Source organism: Falco punctatus, assembly GCF_963210335.1.
Source record: "Falco punctatus genome assembly, chromosome: 2".
Lineage (NCBI taxonomy): Eukaryota > Metazoa > Chordata > Aves > Falconiformes > Falconidae > Falco > Falco punctatus.
This window is the reverse complement of record NC_137581.1, coordinates 86,518,932-86,541,428: the sequence shown is the minus strand read 5'-3', so window position 1 is coordinate 86,541,428 and position 22,497 is coordinate 86,518,932. Positions and strand designations below refer to the sequence as shown.

General features: G+C 39.9%; 1 protein-coding gene across 1 annotated transcript; it reads right to left on the bottom strand.

The window, feature by feature from the left end:
• Nucleotides 1-251: 251 nt before the first annotated feature.
• Nucleotides 252-16,243, bottom strand: TASL (TLR adaptor interacting with endolysosomal SLC15A4). The gene is made up of 2 exons (XM_080377631.1): nucleotides 9,339-16,243; nucleotides 252-2,358 (listed from the first exon to the last, which is right to left on the bottom strand). The coding sequence occupies exon 2, from the start codon at nucleotides 2,350-2,352 to the stop codon at nucleotides 1,474-1,476; it is 879 nt and encodes a 292-aa protein (XP_080233757.1). The 5' UTR covers nucleotides 2,353-2,358; nucleotides 9,339-16,243; the 3' UTR covers nucleotides 252-1,473.
• Between the last annotated feature and the right edge of the window lie 6,254 nt (nucleotides 16,244-22,497).

Genomic DNA, 22,497 nt, shown 5'->3' with positions numbered 1-22,497 from the left:
ATAGTATTTGGGTAGGCTGCTATAGCAACAGATGTAGTTTCTGGATTCACACATCAAGGGTTCTTATGGCAACTGGTTTTTGGATACCCCTTCATTGCATAAGCACTATGAGCTATCCCAGTAATCTCTGGAAAAACAGCATCCATAGAATAAACTGATGCGTACAACTTCACATTTGTTTTTTAAATATACATGAAGGCATACCTTAAAAAAAAAAAAAATGCAAAGCAGAATCAAAATGACACTGTGAAATCGATAACATGAAAACATTTTAATGAATATTTATTATAAATTAGTATTTATATTATACTGATACTTAAACAATGGTGGATTTGCATTGACAATATGTTATACGTTATACAGACTCAAGATAGGTAACCATCCTTGCCACAAGGCAGCTCTTTTTTTTTATTTTCTTTTTCTTCTCATTTTAAGACTTAGTAAAATTTTACAATAAAGACCTTCCATTAGAAATACATGAGGTTCAAATGACCTTGTCCTAACAACAGAAGCGATTAGCCATGCTGCTTAGTGGTCCATTTCAGCTTTCTTCTGTGTTCAAAGGAACCGTTCACATTAATCAAATGGGCTTTGGACTAACCCTTATTTTTCAGTGTGCAATTCTCTTAACAAAGTTGAGTTGTTTTTCCTTTTCCCTCTTCATTACCATCACTGTCCCTACACAACCATTCCACAGCTGTAGCTCTGTAAGTAGCTGGCAAAGGTGGCATCTGTTTGTGATCACAGGTCACCACTGTCCACTGTGATAGTTCAGCTCAGTGCAAAACAAACTGGTATATATGCACGCTCCCACTGATGAAGTCTGTTTGGAAACAGAGTTTGTGCCTCACAGAAAGGGATGGTAACTTTTGAACGGGAAGATATAAATTAAACATTTGGGTTAGTATAGAAGAAACTGTAGAGTATCTGTCCCTTAATGATTTTTAAGAATTAAACACCTCTGTGAGGGATGTCATAAGTAAAGCCATTTGAGGCACGGAGATGAACTAGACATCCTAAATTCTGTATTTCTGTGGCTTTGCCATCGCTGTGCTTGTGCTTGCGTGGGTGTAAGCTTTCACTTCACACAGCCCTCGGGGCAGGGGTGGCAGACTCTAGACAGAGGAAAGTTGAAATTATATGTCAAGCACATGGGGAAGAAAGCGAACATGTGAGCACCTGGAAGAGTGTCCCTTGGTCTTAATCACTTTTCTACAAAATTGTTTTAATGTCTGAGGCTCACTAAAATAACCCTTTAGGGAAAAACTTAAAATAAAAAAATAAAATAAAAAAATCATCTGGTCAACAATAGGGGCTGTACAGTATAAATATTTTTTACCTATTTAATATGTACTGGAAGGTTTAATTTAGATGGCAATGGTAAATACATTTTTATGGAGCAGAAAAATGTCGTAAGAAACTAAAAATTTACTTCACAGAACATAAAACTTTCTAAGGGCAGACATTCCAATATTATGCATTAGTGTGGCTATATTGGGAAATACACAGACTAGGTGTGCTAATTTCTGAGGATATTTTTTCACTGGCTATTTGTAAGAACCGGCTAATGACAATGTCTTTGGCTTTGGTGGTCTCCATATTCCTTTCCTTTGATATCTGCATGCTGATTTGATCTACATTAGTCATTATAAGCTCTGAGGCCAGGATCTGAGTAGGGGATGCTCTGTTTGCTGTGCTATCCATGATGTACTGCTTGTACAGCTCCACCAGCTTCTGTTCAAGGTAGTCATTCAGGGCTGAGTCAGAGAGGGGCTGCTGGTGGGGCACTAAGCTTGCCAGCCGCCAGCATGAGGAGTAGCCTTGGAGTGGCTTGCGGCTAGTGTCACTAGAGGGGGGCACCCTCACGGACTCCATGGGGGGAGGAATCTCCGAGGACTCCAAGAAGGGGCCTATGCCGCTGTCACAGGTAAAATCTGTCGTGACTGAGCTAATTGGCACAACGTAGTCCCCAGCTATGTGCAAATCATTGTAGTTCTTGCAAATGCTTTTGCAGGAAGATGGAACCAAGTAGGTGTCTTTTTTTGTCAACCCCTCACAGACATGCATAGTTGGCGATGGCTGCCCTGCAGGCACAGGGTGCTGTGTAGGCTGTAAGAGATTATCCTTCTGCCTTCTGCTGTGCTTGCTACCTCTAGAGCGACCTGAGGAAATGCACTTGCCAGCAGATCTGCATCTCTGAAGGAGGCTTTTTCCTTGTGCTTCATCTGTGGAAGAATAATTAATGGACCTCATTTCATACACCACTTCCTCAGCCAGACTCTTGCTGTAGAGCTCAGGGTTCAGGTCTTCACAGAGGTAGACAATTCCCTGAAGGTAACCTTCCGACAGCATCCTTCACTAAAGGAAAGGAACCACCAGCGGGCAGAAAAATGACAAGAAGAAACTATTAGTTCATTACAAAGTCATTGAGTGGTGCTTACATTTGTAAGTCTGTTACTAGCTCTGGAGAGAGGTCTCCAGTTTGGACACGAACAAGAGTGTCTCTGTCTTTCTAGAGGACTTGAGTCAATGAGTGAAATGATCAGCTAGTCTCCCTGTTGTGGTGTTAACTCAATTGCATCAAAGTATATTCTGTATAACATAATAAATGGCATGTCTGATACATCCAACAACAAGTGAGTTGGGAAAAGAGGAACAAGAAGTGGTTTGCTGTGGTAATAGTTGACGTAATAGCTTGCACTTAAATATGTACATTTTTGCCCTTGACTTCAGTAAGAAGCCAGGGAGTTTCCCCCTTTTTCTCATATGCTTTGAACCAACTCTTGCTGTGTGTGGTTTGTCAGCTGCCTCTGAACTACGTTGATTTGAGATTCATATTGACAGTTTCTGTTCCCAGCTAATCAATGACTGTAGGTGTGGTTCCTTTTTCATTAAAAAATCTCAGACCACTAAATTAGCACTTTGCACTTCTGCATGCCAAGGAGGATGGAATTAATTCTCTAACATTTAGACATGAAAATGTCAGTGGAAAAAGCAAGGCTTTTTGGGGGCATGATTCATCTGACCTGTTTTAGACACCTAAATAAAAATGAGATTAATTGTGCCCTAGATTTGCTTGTCACTCTCCAGTTACTATATGACTACCTTAGATTCAGAAATCTGCAGTGTACTTTTGAAGAGCTGCATTTCAGTGCAACACATAGGAAAGTGCACATTTCAGAGGTAGTCCAGCTCCTTCACTGTTGGATTAGTTGTGAGTACCACCAGCTCTGAAATCAGTTTCCATTGCATTTCTAAGAAGGCACAATAAGGTTCCAGCAGCAACTAACTATCTCCAATCTCTGAGCAGGCAACTCAGTCTCAAAATCTGAGTAGACACGTTAGTAATGAAAGACAGGACTCACTCAGAAGGACACACATGCATCTGCACATCAGTAAATGTTCTACCCAAGCTTTAGCAGCCCCACTACCACATAATTGTTCTTAAGTTCACCTCTGTATCTTTTTTTCTTAATAGGTGTCAAGGAGATGATCAATGGGAAAGATGTTCTAAAGCAATTGTGTAGACCAGCAAAAAGAAGGTAAATCTTGCATAAAAATAATTTAAATAAAAACTGGGTTTTTCTTTCTATAGTACAAAATATCTTGTATGATAGAGGAACAAATAATTTGCTTTTGTTTTAATAGTGGGTACATTTCTTCACTTACTATTTAATCCAATTATATCACTTTAGTCCTTATCAAATATTGTCTCTGAAGATATGAACATGTGTCCCAGTTATTTGACAGTTTGCCTGTCTATTTCAAAACACCCACTGTGAAGGAGCACCAGAACGGGAACATCTTCCCACAAACTGTGAATGGGGAGGTGGCATCTCTGGCATGCGCTGCACTACCCCATGCTGCTGCCAACTGCTTGACTTATGTTTTTGAAGAGTGAAAGGACTCTCATTTCTTCGCAAAGTATTTCATGTGTCACAGTTGCTAGTGCAAAATGCTGCACTAGTAATAAAAGTTGTCTAAATCCTGCCTAAGCATGGATATAGACATTACACAAATGTCAGGAAGGAGACAGCATGAGAAAAAGCTTTCCTTGGGGCACAGAGAAGTCACTTTCACAGTATGAAGATTGGAGGGAAAATAAACTTTCTTCAGAAGAAAGTATTTGTGGAAAGTAAGTGTGTCCAAACTTTGCTTTGGTGACCCTGGATCCTCTCTCTGCTGCTGCCAGTTGTGTGAGGCAGGTAATATTTAATGAAAAGCAACCTATTTACACAAGAGAGGGGAAAAAATCACGTTTGGGGCTTGGCATGCCTCATACTCTGCTGTTGTCTTCCTTTAGGTTTTAGCTGTGATTAAGGTGCCACCACAGAGATCTTATGCAAATGCTAGAGCTGCTCAGGCTATCAACTCATCCCCCACCGTGCCACCCCCCACCTCCCCTCTTCTGCTTCAGTTTGCACTTTTTGCAGTGCAAAGGCTCTTCCCTTCCCCCAGTCATCCATGGCCCAGATGGCTTTATTGCAAAGTCACCACTGACTTCAGCTGACATTGATCTGGAATTGTTCTTTGCTTATTCCTATGCTTATTTTTAATGTAGATTCTGAGAAATAAGTGGAAATATAACATATGGCCTGTTCACTGCTCAACCATTGTCTGTAAAGGTAGCATGTGACACTTCTGTCTTTCCTACTACCCAGATGTATGTCGCTTCTGTCATAAGGTGATACATCAGGGAAATGAAACCAACGGTTTCATTTCTTTGCACTGCGTTCTGTGATACTTATTTTAAGAGTTTTAGAGCACACTGAGACAGGAATGGAAAAAAGAAAAAGAACTGGCAAACTCAAAAATATTAGGCTCCCGTCATGCTCAGGAGTTGTGTGCTTTGCTGAATGGGTTACAAGCTTACCCTCCAAAGTTGGCAAGGGCTGTCACACTAATCTGACTATTCCCAGCTCTGCAAGGAAATCTGATTGCAGTTCTGAAAGGCAGTGCTGAGAGCTTGAATCAAAAGAGAGGTGCCTATACCTCTGGTCCTAGTACTTAATGTATACCCCTGTTAAGCTGTTATTCCATTGCTACCAATGGCTGGTCACACAGTTGAATCACCTTTAATTCTTCCATTTTACTTCTGATAAGGATGACAGTTTTCATTCTAGTTTCTTGTGCCTGTTTTCTTCCCCCTTCCATGCCACACACGCACAAATAAACCAGGATTCCAAGAGCACAGGGATTATATCTAATGGTTTTCAATCTTTTGGGTTTCATGCTCCTTAAATTCAGATTTCACTTCCCTCTTCCTGAAAATAACTGCATAACTTCCATTGTACAAGGAAAAACAATCCCTTTTACAATTCTGATCTGATGCATTTTGCATGTGAGGTGAACAAAGAGATTTTTCCTTGTATGGCTACTGAACTGGCAATGAGAGCTGACCACATTCTATCTAGAGCTACTGGAGACAGAGGTCTCCAGTTTATGTTTACATTTGCATCTTTTATATCTGATATAGTCTTTATTACTGTCAGATGATATTAAAAACTCATATGTCTGACCTAGGGATTTTGTTCTGTTCTTCAACAAAAGAAAAGCCTAAAGGCAGGATGAACGTTCAAAGCCACATGGAGAATCCAGTGGTACTGCCAGTATTTTGTGAGTGCTTAAGGCAAAATTTGCTGCCTTACAATGTTTGGAGATGGAGCCAATGTTTGCATAAAGACCTCAGATTACAGCCTGGGAGCAGGCAAACAGAACACCAGTTCTTGGCTCAGGATAAGCAAAACACTTAAGGAAAGCCCAAGAAGTTTACACAAAGAGATATGATAAATTGTGTCCTATACAAAAACCTGAGCAAAATGAAAAGTTGCTAGGGAGAACAGAAAGAACTTGGTGCCAGCTGGGATCACAGCTCAATGGAGAAAGGGACATTCTTTTGCATTGCAGAAGGAAGGGATGGAAACTCATAGAAGAGACAAGCTTGTTTTGAATATGTCTGGCTTTCAGGTCCCTGAGCAAGGATCTGAATGGCACTAAATTTGTGCTTCTGGTGGCTGGAGTTGACATTTTGTCACAGGTTACACCTTAAATTCTAGCTGACTTACTAGATGGGACCACAGGTGACGATGTTTCCCTGCCTTGAGGGAACGCAGATCCTGTGGATCCTTCTGTACTTTTTCCCCCATTTAAAGAGATGCTTTTCCAGGCTGTGGTGATACAGACAGATCCATTCAGTGAGGTCTGGGATCCACCCCAGATTGCAGGACATGCATGCAGCAGTTCACCTGGCAAGCAGGTTAGGCTGGAGAGTGAGCCTGCGTATGTTGCAGGACCCATACCTCACCTTCCACTGGGGCTGGTGTGAAACAGCTCCCAGGAAGCCCCAGTGCAGCCAGCGCAGGGAAATCAGGAGAGTGAAGAAGGTAATACAATGAGCTGTGCGTACGGATGAGTATAGCCTCTCCTTAATGCCTGAAACCCACAGATCTTTGGTATCTGAACCCCATTTGATTAAGGACTATCTCCAGTGCCCTTGGCTCGCTTGGGTAAAGGTAACGTTAGTGACACTAAACTGTATGGTGAGGTGGACGCATCAGAAAGGACAGCCATCTTACAGAAAGACCTGGGCAGGCTCGAAGAGTGGGCTAGCAATAACAATATGAAGTTTAACAAAGACAAGTGCAAGGTCCTGCACCTGGGACGACATAACCAAAGAGTCCAGTACAAGCTAGGATCTGTGTGGCTGGGGAGCAGCCTTGCTGAAAGGGACCTGGGGGTCCAGGTGGGCAACAAGCTGAACATGGCTCAGCAGTGCGCTGCTGCAATAATGAAGGCAAACTGGACCCTGGGCTGCATCCACAGGGGCACTACTAGCAGAGATAGAGGTGTGATCATCCCACTCTACTCACACTTGTCAGGACTGGAGTGTCCAGTTCTGGTCCTCACAATTCAGGAAAGACGTGGACAGACTGGGAAGAGTGCAATGGTGGGCCACGAAGATGATCAAAGGGATGGAGAACCTGCCCTATGAGAAACAAATGAAGGAGTTAGGATTATTCTCCCTGGAGAAAAGACGGCTGCAGGGGGACCTCATCACAGTATTCCAGTACTTAAAGGGCAGATACAAAGAGGAGAGAGGCTCTCTCTTCACAGGGAGCCATGTGGAGAAGACAAGGGGCAATGGGTACAAGTTGTGTTGGTGGAGATTTCACCTCTAAGAAAAAAAAAATATACAGTGAGAACAATCATTCACTGGAACAACCTCTCCAGGGACATGGTGGAATCCACATCACTGTAGGTTTTTAAGATGATTGGACAGGGTGCTAGATAATCTCATCTAGGCTCCCTTTCTCATATAAAGTTGGACAAGATGATCTTTCGAGGTCCCTTCCAGCCTGGGTTGTTCTATGACCCTATGATTCTATGATAACAGTGGCTGACATTTGAGCTAGCAGTTGGTCCACTTTGTCCATGGCAGAAGAGAAGAGGAATAGCTAAGAGGTGCTTTTGCACAACCATCTGAAAGACACCTACTGCAAGCGCAACTTCCTCTCCCTGCTGCCACTGCTGCTTTGGAAGATCTCGACCTGTAGGACTGTACCATGAAGCTCCTTCACCAGCAGTCATGAGCCAAACCCCTCTTGTCCTTTCCCCACAGCTCTTTTCACTCTGACCTTTTGGTCTTCCCATGAAAGAAAACATCAGCCCTGCTCATATGCACATCTCAACAGTCCAAGAGATGCAGGAAAGCTAGGAGTACCTCCTCCATAGGGGAATATGAGCTGTCTTGGGAGGCACAAGTGGAGTAGGTTTGAGAGTATAATAATCCTGTATTCCAAGAGTATGAGGAAATCTCCTTGCAGGAGCTGAATGAAGCAAGTGAGGAGAGACATCTTCCCAGGAACACATTACACTTTATATGTCCACTGTACTGCTGAATGTTTTTGTTATACAAGTGCCTACCCATTTTTAATCATGCTAAATGGATGGCAGTGAGCTTAAGGAGCATCCAGTTTCTTTCATTTGGAAAAAAATACATTCTTACTATATGATTGAGTGCTGTTGTATCTTTAAGTGGAGTTTGGGGGGACAAATAATGAAAACTCTATGTGGGTAAATATAGCTTTGCTATATTTATATTTCAAGTCTATTTTTTCAGCTCAAGTTCCTTGAAACTTCATACAGAGCAAGCCTGGTTCATAATCTTCCATGCTTTCCTTAATCATCTATACCCATACAAAATTGGTTTAGGACACCATTAATTTGATTTGATAGCATTTTACATCTCATTGCCACAGCTGTAAGCAAAAATATGAAATGTAAGGCAGGAAAGGATCAGGCTGCACATTCATAAGAATGACTTGACTCCATGATATTTTTACACTGTGCTTTTATGTCTTTCTAGGGTAGAAATTATTTCATGTTTCAGAATTCTCTGTTTATTTTAATGAGTTGTTAGCTGTTGTCATGACTGAACTATATGATTGCAATATTTTCTGTCTAAGCAGTTGAAGTACAGGGGAAATAAATTCATGTGAACTCTTATAGAATACACTTTCTAGAAGTGATGACAATAAATGGTAAAGCAAGAAAGACAGAAAAGGCTGAAGGGGGTTTCCCAGGAGGAGTGAGGGAAATGGTGCACTAACGAGCATTGAAACAGTAGTCACATCTGCTGTAGAGTGTAAAAGAGAAGGGGGACGGTGCATGTTGTGTGTGTGTGTACACCCATGTCAAGCTGTGAATTTGCAGTGAAGCAGGAAATCTGCTGTGAATCAGGAAAATACAGTGATAGTTTCTTTGTTTATACTTTTTAACATCATCTTGTGTTCAGAGAAGTCTCAGCTTTTTTCTATGATTTTTTTTTAACATGTTGCCCAAGTTTATCTATTATGGTCCCTATTTTTATTTCCAATTAACAAATAGAGTACTCCAGTTTGAAGACATTATTTAGACAGTATACTAACGTGCACAAAAACATCAATAAAAATACTATAATTATGATAAAAGCAACACATCTGTTATGACTCCCTTTAAAACTATCCTGAAATATATTTTTAGCATGGTTTTATGGAAAACTTCAGAAATATCAGAGAACAAGGTTTTTTGCATTTTGAAGTTGCATTGCAATTGTGGCCAGTCAGGGTTTGTGAAGATGTCCCTTTTAAAACGGTCTCATCACTTCTTAAGGCAGCAAAAACCGCATGTGGACAGTGGCCGAGACTGCAAACATGCACATACATTTAAACCAGAAAAAGTACATCTTCATTTTACCAGCTACCAGCTGTGATCCCACACAAACAGAACTGAGCCACTTTGATAAGCAAGAGCGACACTTTCATATATTTATATAATGCATAGTATATTTTAGTTCTTACCTCCAAAGGTACAGCAGCTGACCAGATACAGAAAATTTGTCTTCTAAACAGTTTGAAGTTTCCCGTGAGCCTGTCCTACCCAAAATGCAATGTTCTGTTTTTATTTCCTTTTTAAATACACTTCTAAGATGACATGTGTTTTATTTCTAATCCTCTACAGCACAGAAGTATAGAAAGACAGTCCCTTAGGAGATGAGGGGGTTTTATAACTGACTGAACTGCTACACACTGAACTTGGTTCCTCTTTTATGTCTAAATGAAACTTTGTTACGAAACTGTGCACTGCTAAAATAGCTTATTGCAACACACTCTGTCCAGGCAGACAAACTTCTCTTTATTAACTATTATACAAAAAAACCCTGGTGAATTGAACAGCTAGAACAATCACAGAGAAACTGCTTTTGCTGGCAACTTACAGTGTACCCCATTTCAATCACTAGCTACCATTCCCCTTTTAATTGACACAGCAAGACATCTAGATGTGTCAAAATTGTCATGCCAAATAGGTAGGAAGAGTGAGATGCCACAGCAGAAATGCATTTCACAGCAGGCCTGCTTTGCTGTCTGCAAACCCTCATACCTCTCAGCTTCTACCAAACAGCACGGCTCAGCTGGTTTATCGGGTTTTGCTTGGTATCTGCAAAACCTGTCTCTAGGTAAGTTAGATTTGAGGTGCACTCAGTATCTCAGTGCCTGCCATACCCAGGCAGGCAGTTTGCCTTAGCAAGGGCAGTGTATGAAGATACCTTGGGCAAGCAGGAGTTCATCCTCCAAGCTTGAGGTGTGTGGGCAGTGAATATGGCTTTGAGATTGGTGTGGGAGTATTCCTTAAAGCACAGAAGACAAGTACTGTTTGAAGGATGTAACCGGACTGTTTGAATTGATCCCAATAGGATGTACAGAATTTACTTAGAGATATCATCAGCCATCCATACATTGCAATAATACAAGGAATTTCTTTTCATTCTCAGTGTATTTTAACTTCCTTACTGAGGAACCATTTTTAAATTATTTTTTTTCTCAGAAGCCTCCAACTCTGTCAGCCAGAAAATGTATTCTGGTAAAATGCTTCTATCAACATAATTTTGCTAAACGTTTGCTGTGATGTGATATATGATCAGGACTAGTATCCAAAGTCATCTTAGGCATAGGCATAGAAAAAGTACCTCAGTCTGGCCCTGTCTACACATCCCTAGCTAATTCATACAACAGTTTAATCAAATAATATTGTACCCAATCGTATGCTATACTAGGATCAACAGCACCTAAAAAGCACAAAAACTGGACAAAATTGGTAGTTTAATGCAAATCTCAACAGATATCTTTGCTGTGAAAGTGCTCCCTGCAGAAACAAAGTTACTGTAGTAACAGGCAGCTCTTTTATGCTGAACATTAATATTAATATTAACATTATTGCATTATTTTCCTCTGATCTTTCATCAGTACTATGGACCAATCTCAGGCCTTGTCGAATTTATACTGCTTCAACACTTTTTTCAGTGTTTCCACATCTGGTTGAAATAGTATTGAGAGAAGGAAGAAATAAGTTTTACCTCTTCTTTAGATTCAGAGAGCTCTATATACACAGAAGCTCAATATTTCTAGTTAAACTGTTGCAAAATAAATTCGGTAATACAAAAAAGCATTTCTGTCAAGATCCCCAGAGAGTTTTCAAAATGTATTTTAAATTATCTAAACCTATGTAAAAACAGCAAGATACAAACGGCCAGATTTTTGAAAGTAAAAAGTGCTTCTACAGCCAGAAAAGCACAGCTCCCCAGAACCACTGAAAAATCAATCTACTTTCATATAGATACCTAAATATGGATTTAAGACTTACCTTCAGGCACCTAGATTTAGAAAAAATAAATTTCCTTTTTTTTCCCTGGTCATGCACATGCAATGTTTTTAGTGCTCTAGAGGAAGTCAAATGCTGTCTGCATTTCTGCACAGTAGATATATGTGCCTATGGAAGGGAGATGTAGAACTGTCATTTCTGTCATATATATTGCACATTAACATCCTGACAGTCTAGGCTTTGGGGATACTTGTTTATTCTAGTGAGCTTCTCCACATTCACTCAGGACCTCGGAAGGGTTATTCTCTATAAGAAGCTAAGAAGCATTCTCCTATATGAATTTTTATGCTGTGGTGTAAAAGCTGCTCTTTGTAGCACTCTGAGGTCCATATTCAGAGCTGAACGAGTTGGGAGACTATACATAAACATAGTGGCACCTGGACCCTTTTGCAAAGATCCCCACGTGTGTTGTGCCTCGCACAGCTGCTGGAATTGGTGTGAGAGGGGAGGGAAAGCTTCAGCACCTCAGGGAGTCATTTGGCCAGCCTCCGCATCTGTAAATGTAGCTCAGATATTGTCTGAGGCCATGCCAGCTTACTTTCGTCAGTGTACTTCACTATGGCAAGTCCAACACATCAAGAATATTCTATCCTCACTGCAAAAAGAAAAGGAAAACATTTCAGTAAGTTGCACAGTTACCCGCTCCCTTCCCTACCATGTTCCCTCTAGTCCCAGGGTTTCCTTTAGGAAACTGCTTTAATTTTGTCCAAGTACATCTATCTTGGCTTTTTATTTCAGTTCAAGAGTTTATTTTCAGAATAAACCTGCCAGCTGCATGCCCTCCCTGTGCTTTGGTTTGCCTCTTGAAGCATGTGAAGCAAATTCCATTTGGATGAAACTCAGCAGAAGGACACACACCGAGGCCATACCTGAAATTTGCCATGTGCGAGTTTCCTTATGGGCTTTCATGAGACCACAGGGGAGCAAGTCCAAAGTAACCACTCCAGAATATTCAACCCATGGAGGCAGGGTTTCAGCATGAGCTGTTCCGCTGTCCACATCTGCTCTGACTGTGGTGCACTATGGGCTGATGTAAGCAGAACAGAACAGTGCTGTCAAGGAACACATCCATAGGGTAGTACTAGACAGTTTATCACTTCTGCACCAAGTTACCCTTGCCCACCAATGCCTTTCAACTAGTGTGTCTCAATATGTTTTAACTGATAATGCTACACTGCCATAAACACAAGAGAGAGCTGAAGTTCCTTCTGTACAGCTACAGGCTCCACCACAGAGGTTCAGTGTAAATAAATATCTGTTTAGCCTGGGCCTGTTTTGTTGAACAGTGCAAAGGCAGCTGCCTGTCACTTACAGGTGAAATGTTTGTATTCTAGAAGTTATAAATAGGGAGCTTTTGAGAGGACCAATATTCATAGGTTTTTTGTTAAAATTAATAGTAGGAATAAGTGCAGAAAATAAATCAATTTTCCTGTACTATTCAAGCAGGTATGTACACAATAAGGTCTATCAAGTAATCAAACAATTTTAGTTCTACCCCCATTTGATGTGTCTATACCATTGACTAAGAACTTTGAAATAACACCTTAACATTATCACTTAGTTTATAATTACTTTTTGCAATATGACAAAGGGGATATTTTGAATCCTTTTGGTCTTTGAAAGGGAAGAGTTTATGGGAAGGCAATAAGCACATTATCCAGGACATCATAAAGAATGATCATGAATGATTTATGCTCCTTACAGTTGCAAAATCAGTTGTATTTCAAGCTTCCCAGTATGTACGCTGCACTTGATTAGAGCCTGAAATGCAGTTTCCGATGCATTAATTACACCAGTATAATCAATTATTTGAGTAAAATATCAGTCTTTAAACAGGAATGAAGCCTCCATTGTATGCAGTTTTCCTGCCCCTTTCTTCATTGCTGGTGGTAGAAAATAGATCAATATAATTTTCTAAGTAAAATCTGAGTATTCCCATCTTCCAAATGAGTACCAGGCAAGCCTGGTTTTGAAACATGTCAGGCTGAAGGGAGTCTCCTGGATGCCTCTTGTCTGTTACATGAAGGAAAGGTGGTTGTGGAATTGTTCTCCTCTTGGCCAAGTGCTTCCGCAAAGGGCATGGATGCACAGAGAGCCTTGCTGCTCTGGAAATGGGTGGGGGAGCTTCAGTGCCCACCTGTATTTACTGTTTCCAGCTGCCCATGGCCAGTACTCACCCATGCAGCACAAAGAAGTCTGGCTGCGCTTGGGGCCCAGAGCCTTACCTCCAAGAACCCAAGTCAGGGGGCACAGCACCTTCCACATGGCTAAATCAATCAAGATTTGCACCCAGAGTTTGATACTTCAGAATGAAATAGTCATTTCATCATACAAATGACCTCTAAACCTTCCAGTTATCTACAGTGGCAAGGGTCATGAATTCCCTGATTTCTTGTTGCATTATAATATGCTTTTTGTACTTTGAGTGACAATGGTCTTGAGGGAACATTTGCTGCCTTACATGCTCCTTCTAGTTAATAAAATATACAATTTATTCTCATTAAATTTCATTTCTCTTGTGTAGTTCATATAAATATTTTAGTTATATCCAGTCATCTTTACATGTTCAATCCACGTGAAAATACAAAAAAAAACCCGCAAGGCCTTTGATACGAGAAAATTACAAGAAACACCCTTACACCCTCCAATAAAATCTCCAAGGCCAAAGGGAGTTTTCTATGACAAATGACAGCAGTATTGAGTGTAGCATTATTAAAGCCGTTCTACATTATGTTCCCAGCATTAGTCTTTTCTAATAATGAACAGCCAACTAATTAAGTCCTTTCAGTTCATGTTCTTTTCTCCTTTCTCTAACTTACATGAACCATGAGACTGGTCTGGTCACAGATCAGAAATCTTTCCCTTCAATCTCAAACTCACTTCATTTGTGATCCTTTATTCACCTTTAGTGGTCAAATTGTTCTGCCTATATTTTTTAAACGAAGGTCATAAATAGTGCTGCACCAATGTATTCCGAATAAAGTACCTTACTGTATAAGTAATCTCATTGATGGCAGAGCATATTGTGGTTTCCGTGCATAACCACATATGGGCACATAAGCGTATAAGCACTGTTATTTGGTCTGCAGCACATGAATCACAAATGGCCTATAAGCATCAGAAGGTAGTGAACTGGGCGGGCTGCCCTCTTTCCATTGTCAATGTCTGGCCAAAAGGCAAAAACTTCTTTTTTCCTCCTTTTTTTTGGTTTTGTTTGGTTAAAAAAAAAAAAAAAAACTCACAAAAAAAAAACCCAAAAACCTAGTAGCATGATAACTTAGAAATGGATGGTTTTAAAGAAAAACAAAAAATCTAAATCCCATGTACTTTTTAACACTCTTCTAGTCTCAAATAATGATGAGCATAAAAGGCAGTCCACAATGTACTGAAATACTGGTGTACACCATAAATACTGTGTGCAGCTTGTCTCTGCTTCTGACTGAAATACCTCAGGGCAGGAGACATTTCAGTCAGCAGCAGAGAGGAGCCTTAAACTGCAGTATGCTGGGTAGTGCAAACCACAACTCTTCAAGCAATGAAGCGTATTCTTCCCCATCTGACCAGACAGCTTGGCTAAAGGGTTTATCAGCAGCTATAACCCTGCTTACATTTTCCACTGCCAGATCTTTTTAGGGAGTCTTCTGGGGTCATTTTTTAAGCTTTCTGGGATGCAGACATCAGTTCTGCTCCTTTCATAGATTCCATGTTGTGGTAGGCCTCATCCAGCTTTTTTAAAAGTCTATTTTCAAAGCGGAAATTCAGCAGTGAGGTTTTTTTCTGGATTTTTCACCAAGATGCATCATTCCTCTGTGAGTATCTAAACTTTCAAAATATGCGTATATAATTGAAAGGGTTGGTGTTTTCTTCAGGTTTTATTTTCATTTAATGCTTTTCATACATTAAAAACATCTTTAAATGCTTGAAATTCATACAAACAAACAGCAAACAATGTGAAAAAAAATCTTAAATGTTATTTTTATTTTTAAACCTGAGTAAGCATAGCAAATAAGCGTGATAAAAATAAGTATTTCAGGTGGCAAACAAATAAATCAGCCATCCCAGATCCCTGCATTTCAAAGCACTCTCTGCAGAATAAAAAAAGTGCCTGAGCCCCTAGTTACATCAGATCACCCCCTACTGCAGGAATCCCACATGGATGTTACACTTTGCTTCACAAGTCTGAAATGATTACTCACTTATGCTCACTTAATTAAGTAGCAACTAATTACACGCTATGTACCAGAAAGGCACATCATTGGATTAGTGATGAGACTAACCATTAGGTCTGGGAGGAAATAGTTTTGCTGTTTTGAACATAGTTCCACCTTTTATTGTAGGAGTCTTTTTGCATATGCAGTGTCTAGAGCAGAGACTCCAGCAGCCCACGTCATCCTAGGAAGAGGACAGCACAGCCTGAAGTTGTTTTACTAATGTTGCCAGAGCAGGCCGTAACCTACCTTTCTCTCCTTCCCTTGGCTTTCTTCCCCAGGAAACTTTTTCTGCTTTTTTACCTCTAGGTGAGCTCTGGATTCCCTTCTCAGCAGGTCTCCAGATTTAATAAACTCTAAGCCTCAGCAAATCCCAGCTGATAAGAGGAAGGGCTTGTTGTTTCACCTGTCTGCATCTTGAGGACAAGGAAGACTATCCATCCCTGCAGGGCTAGCTCAGTACAATGTTGGCAGTTTTCTTCCTGGCTTTCTGTCAGATTCCCACTGTGGCTAGACAGACTCTCTGGGATAAGCCAAGATTTTCTGTGTAAATCCAAAGGAGGAACTAGTTAATTATATTACAAAAGTTTCAAATGCTATTTCCAAAGGCAATACAGATTGGCTGGAACACTGCCTACCTGTATAAAATCCTGCCATATGATACATACTCTAATTCCAATGCTTGCATCGAGTCTTTGTTAAAAATAAATCATGCGTCACGCTGCTAATGTACTTTTTGGTTCAGTGACAACTAGTCACTAGTGGTGAGGCTTTTAATATCAGGCAAAGAGCTTTAAACTGGAAAACTGAATTGAACAATAGATGGGGGTTTTCTTTTTTTCTTCCCCCCCCCCCCCCATACCTCGGTGGCAGTCCTGGGTTAATGGTTGAACTTGGTGATCTTAAAGGTCTTTTCCAACCTAAATGATTCTATGATTCTATCAGGCTACTAAGAAGGGACTTCTTTGACAGTGTATCAAAATACCATAAAAACTGCAGAAACCCAAGAGGTATTACAGAGGTTTGCTTACATTAGGTGTATTGGCACGTCTATAATTTCTAGGTAGAGCCATCCAGTGGTAACTGGCTGAATTTCATTTATCTTTTCTCAAGTACTGTCTCTTACTTTCACTTGGATTTCCACACCCCTCACTTGTTATTCTTTCACCTTTCCAGCAACAAACTTTTTCAGCTATCCCAAATTCTCTGCCAGTAACATTCAGTTGAAAATTGTGTCTGAATTCAGGCACTGTCTTCAGGAGGCTTGCAATGGGAGATGATCGAGGAAATCTGGAAGCAGCAACAGAAAAAGCAGTCAATTTGCTGAGTATTTTTAACAAGATAATAATAGAAAATCCTCCTGCACTTTGGTACATACAAACCAGATGCCAAGAAACCACTGCCTGCAGCTTTTCACAAGTTAGGTATTCCTGGGCAACCATGCCATGAACAAACACAAAAAAAAGGAAAAGCAGCAAATGTGACAGGCTGGAATGACTGTGGACAAATCATCAGTTCCACCTGCTAATAAAGAAATGATGCTCATTGAAGTTTGCTGCTGAAGCAATATCCAGAGGCATGAGACGTGGCAGAAGGGGTGAGAGGGAGGAATGGCACCATGGGCAAGTTTCTGAAAACCAGAGTTAAAGCTAAGGCTGACTGTATTCATTTTTTGAAAGAGACGGTTGCTGGTAAGGGGCAGAGAAACATTAAAACAAGCAATTATACAGGCATAGAGAACCAAGGAAGCTTTTTCAGATGGAAGCTGAAACTGAAATTTTGCAAGGAAAACTTAAAGAAGAAGGTTATCTAGTTAAATAAGTAAGAGGAAAACAATTCGAGAACAGTGGATCCACCATGGTTTCTGAAAACAACGAATATATTTGCTTTAAGGTGGAACTCAGTGAATTAATGAAAAATGTATATTTGTTGTGGTGCTTGGAGGATTTACTGAAGATACATATACAAATTCAGGACGACTGGGACAGAAACTATATAAAGATGCAGGAATAAGGTAGAATATTTTAAATTAAAAAATTGAAATTACGAACCACCGACGTGTCTGTGTAGAAAAAAGGCCAGTATCATCTTTTGCTGCATTAGGCAGAGCATTGCAGTAGATTAAGAAAGCTGACCCATCCTCTCTGCTCACCCCGGTGAAACACATCTGGAGCACTCAGTCCAGTGCTGGGTTCCCCACTATGAGACATGGACATAGACTGGAGTGAGTCCAGCACAGGGCCACAAAGGTCATTAAAAGACTGGAGTACCTGACATAAGGGGAAAGATGGAGAGAGCTGGGACTGCCTAGCTGGAGAAGAGAAGGCTCAGGGGGATTTATCCATGTGCATAAATGCCTGATGGGGGGACTAAAAGGCAACACAGCCAGACTCTTCTCAGTGGTGCGCAGTGACAGGATGAGAGGTAATGGACACAAACTTGAAATACAAGAAATGTAGCAAACATGACACTTTTTTACTGTGCAGGTGGTCCAACACAGGAACAGGTTGCTTGGAGAAGATGTGGAGTCTCCATCCCTGAAGATACTCAAAACCCAACTGGACACAGCTCTGAACAACCTGCTCTCACTGACTCCACTCCGAGCAGATGTTTGGACCAGATGATCTTCATAGGTGCCTTCCTGCCTCAGATGGTCTGTGTTTCTACATAGGAAAGACATAGAAAATATAGTATTTGGTACAAAAGACAAAAAATACCTGTTTGTGAATGTTTTTTGCTACGTACAGCAATATAAAAAGTGATATGTGAAAACACATCAATACAATACAATAAGCAAATATGTAATGACACAATAGATAAAAGCTGGATATGAAACTAGACAAAGAAGCAACAGAATAACCATGAAGGAGAAAAATGGAGAGTAAGTAAAGAAAGATTTTTGTGCTCAAAGCAACTTCTGCTATCTGACAATTTGGGCTATATTGCCAACACTGCCAACATCCTGTATGTTTCTGGATGAGATCTGTAAATATTACATGACTGATTCTCTCAACTCATAAAAACACTTAATACCAAGTATTACTTTACATAACGCTTTCAGGAAAATAAGACAACCTCGTGGATTTGGTTAAACAAAAGGGAAACAAATTCAAGTGATTTCAGTGACGACTAAGCAAAACTGGAAACTAAGAGAAAGCTAACCAAGGAAGGCAGCCACAGGCCAAGTAATTACATTTCCACACTAAAAATTATTACTGGAACAAGTTTAAACACTAGCATCAAGAATCCTAAAAGCAGCGAGATTTCTGAAAATCAACAAGAGGTAGGAAACTTAGAGTTCAGGACAATGTGGATGTGACAGGTTTTTATTTATTTCTTTGTTTGTTTTTAAAAAGCAGTTATGAAACCAGGAAAAGTATGAATAGCACCTACTAAACTGAAAAGTTTAACTCCTAAGTCAGTATTAAAGAATGTTTGTATCTTTCTGGGCATTCTGGAAATGTTGAAAAATGTAGGCTCTGCTGTCATCTTTGGATGGTTATTTCCTTTTTTTCCCCTTTAAATAGTTTATCTTTTGTTTTGTGTTAGGTTGGCATTTTTAATGACTTCATAAAGCTGTTTATTAGGAAAGAAATATGCAAATCATCAGAAAATAGAGATGTTTAGTATTTGTGCCATTTCTAACTGGGTTTTTTGGTCTCACATCTCATGAAGCTGCACATTGTTACAGAAATTGCAACTTAAAAATTACAGTGACCCTACAGACATCCATATCATCATCAAACTGACGAGCCATTCATGTTAAGTCAGCCAAGGCAAACTAAAATAATAGAAGTTTGTAAAATAACTATACACACCCAGATGCCATGATAAGGAACACTTAGCATCACAGCATAATTCACATTTTGCTATGGATTTACTGTTACAAGTAACTAGCAAATATTTCACAATATCCCTGACTCACCTGTGTGCAATACATGTTGCAATCAATGGTCATGGAAATTTTTATCTAGCATTGTACCAGAACACAGTACTTTGAACCCTGTACTATTATGCCTAGGCAAAACTCAGGATTAAGGCTACTTGCTGTGCTTAAAGCAGGTTGTTTGCTGATCACTCACAGCAATATAGATAATGTTTTCTGGTAGCTGAGTATGACTGCTAAGGTCAACTGTGTAAACAGAAGACCTGGTCTCTGATGACTACCCTGAAGGGTTGGGCTTTTTTCAAAAAAACATTAAGTGTTTGAATCAGCTATGGCATTCTAAGACTGGGAGGGGGTCATATCTCCATACCTCCCCAGTTACATCCCACATCTCCACAGACAGCCGTATCTCCAGCATGAGGCACGAGCTCTCCTGAAGAGCAGAAGCTTCTTGGTCACTCCCTTGCTGCCTTTCAGCTGTGGCTAAGGAGAGAACAGGGAAGAGGTAACCAGCCTTTCCGTTGCTTGCTTTTCTGTCAAGAAATGCAACCTCTGGGATGAACCAAGGAGGTCTGACAAGCTCTGCATAGCAATTGAAGGGCACTTCCCATCAATTATACAGCTCTTAGAGCAGCCCAGGAAAGAGGAAAAACTACCAGTACCCTGGTTCACAACCGTGGCAGCTATAGATTGATCCAATCTGTACTGGTAGGTTACAGTCCTCATGAAATAACATGAGGAGAGATGAGATGAGATGAGAACAGCGAAGCGAAGCAAAGCAAAGAGAAGAGAAGAGAAGCGAAGAGAAGAGAAGAGAAGAGAAGAGAGGCAAGGGGAGAGAGAATAATCTGCCTCAAAGTGTCTAAGTTACCTGCTTTGCTATTTAAGTGGTAATTTCCTTATAATTAAGAGGTTGGACATACCTCTGAAATGGTGAAATGTTAATGCAATGAACACCAGCCTGAAATGAGGAACAATGGGTGTCTTTGTAGCACAAGGAGGAGGGAACTTTTTCCTGTCCTCTAAAAAAAATACTGTTATGAAACCATTTGGGAATTGAAAAGCTCTTTTACTTCCAGACTGGAAGAAATCATCTCTTAATCTTTTTCTTCACTTCTCCAGTCCTCAGGCCCACAACCACAGAAAAAAGTTACTTGCCTGCCACAGGTGGCATGGCTCAGGTTTAAAGGCACAAAGGTGAGAGGAAGAGTTTGGGCATCAAGATTTGCATTAGTGAGATAAGGCACATTTTACAAGATTTGCTAAGACACTCCACCCTTCAACTGCTTCTTTGGCAGAGCACATTCCACTTCCTCATTCTTTGCCTCCTGAAGTAAATGAACTGAGTATCGCTTATAAAACTGTAGAATAAACTTTCCCATGAACAGTAAAATTTGTTATAAACAAGTGTCTGAACTCATCAACAGAAGAGAGGCAGAGTGACGGTGTAACAAATACAGTATCCACACACCAGCCACTCCACATGCAGGACACAACACAAGCCAGGGAAAAGCGCTTCTCACCTTTCTTCCCCAACAGCCTCTTCTTCAATGAATGATTGCGTATCAGATTTCTTTGGGAGGCTGGCTGCTTAAAGTTTACCTGATGCGGGCTTTTTGCATACCCAAAAGATAGGATGTTTCTTTCAGGAGGTATTTTGTGTATAAGGGTATAAATCTGGTCTTCAAATTTTATGGGACTGGTCTGGAGAAAAGCTAATATTCCAAGCTAAAAATAATTTCTCAGAGTTATTCCATTTTGATGAAGAAAGCTCTCCTCTATTTGCCAAAATATGTAGCTCTGAACTGAATTTAAAGCATCTGAAACGTTCAGTGCTTAATTCTCTGTTATGCAATTTTTAAATCCTTCCTCTCCTACCCAGCAAGCTGTCATGAGAAATATGCTTTGTCAGCCAGGATCACCTGTTTCACATATGCTATTTCAGTTTTCAGAACAGTAAGAAGTAAAACCTTATGCCGACATGTATAAGGGGAACATAGCATTTCAGCCACAGAAGAGCTCCTTGGTTTATATCAGGCTTCTAATTATTACAAAACATTAAACAGGATGAGGCAAAAACAAAATAAGAATCAGTCCTTCCAGGAGAATGTACAGAAAAAAATTCTTTTATTTGGATATTGTGTCATCTGGGAACTTAAGGAATAGCATAACTGAAAAAGGGGAGAAAAAGGTGGACTTTTTTAAGCTTAGAAGAGGGTAATGAGGTGATCTTCTGACTTCCCTCCCAGTCTAAATTATTCTATGAAAATTAATGGCATTAAACTCTCAGAAAACCACTTACTACCTTATGCTATTTGACGTGTATTGTAGTATTATTTTAATATGATATCTAGAAATATTATCTTATTATACAAAACTTTATCTATGTTTATATTACACATATATAAGAAATTTACTAAATCATATATAATATATACATATGTAATAATTATAATTACTTCGTGTTAATAACATTTATTTTCAAAGTTCACATCATGCTCTAAAATACTGTTGTGAATTAGAACTGTACTTCCCTATATTTCAAATGCCTCTGAGATTTTGAATACGCTCTGTCCTTGTTTATTTTAGCAGACACACATGCTCCACCATTAATCGTCTGAGAACTTTGTACAAAATATACATGGAAGTAGTTTTTTCTGCTTACTCACTGTTTACAAAAGTACAGAAAGCAAAGATATTAAGCAAAGATATACGAAATAAATGTATTTTGATGTTGAAATTTTAATCTAGTTCCTTTCTTAAGCAAAGCAAGCAAACACACACAAACATCAAGCACATTTTAAGGCATCCACAGGAGCAATGCACATCTCCTTAAATTCACTGCAAAAGCTTCCTTTGACTGCAGGGGGAGCAAGAATTTTCCTAAAGTATTTTTGAAACATTCAGCTGTGGTGCATTCACTGCGCAGCATCTTAGTCATCAGCCAGGTAACTATTTCTGCATGGAACAGAAAGAATAAACTACATCTCTAGTATGTGAAATCAAATGTGAAAGCAGTGTTACCTCAGGCTGACTCTCTGTCTCAAACAAAGTAGTAGAAATTAATGTATAAATAAGCCTAAAGCTAGCAATTACATTTCTTTGTATTATTATACCAAAAATATAATCCCATACAGAATGAACAGTCAGCTATAAATTTATCTTAGCATAATAGGAACCTTATAATGTCATTAGAAAGGTATTTTT

Bases quoted from the DNA above. Each gene is read 5' to 3' on its own strand.
- TASL (XM_080377631.1), bottom strand. From the start codon at position 2,352: ATGCTGTCGGAAGGTTACCTTCAGGGAATTGTCTACCTCTGTGAAGAC.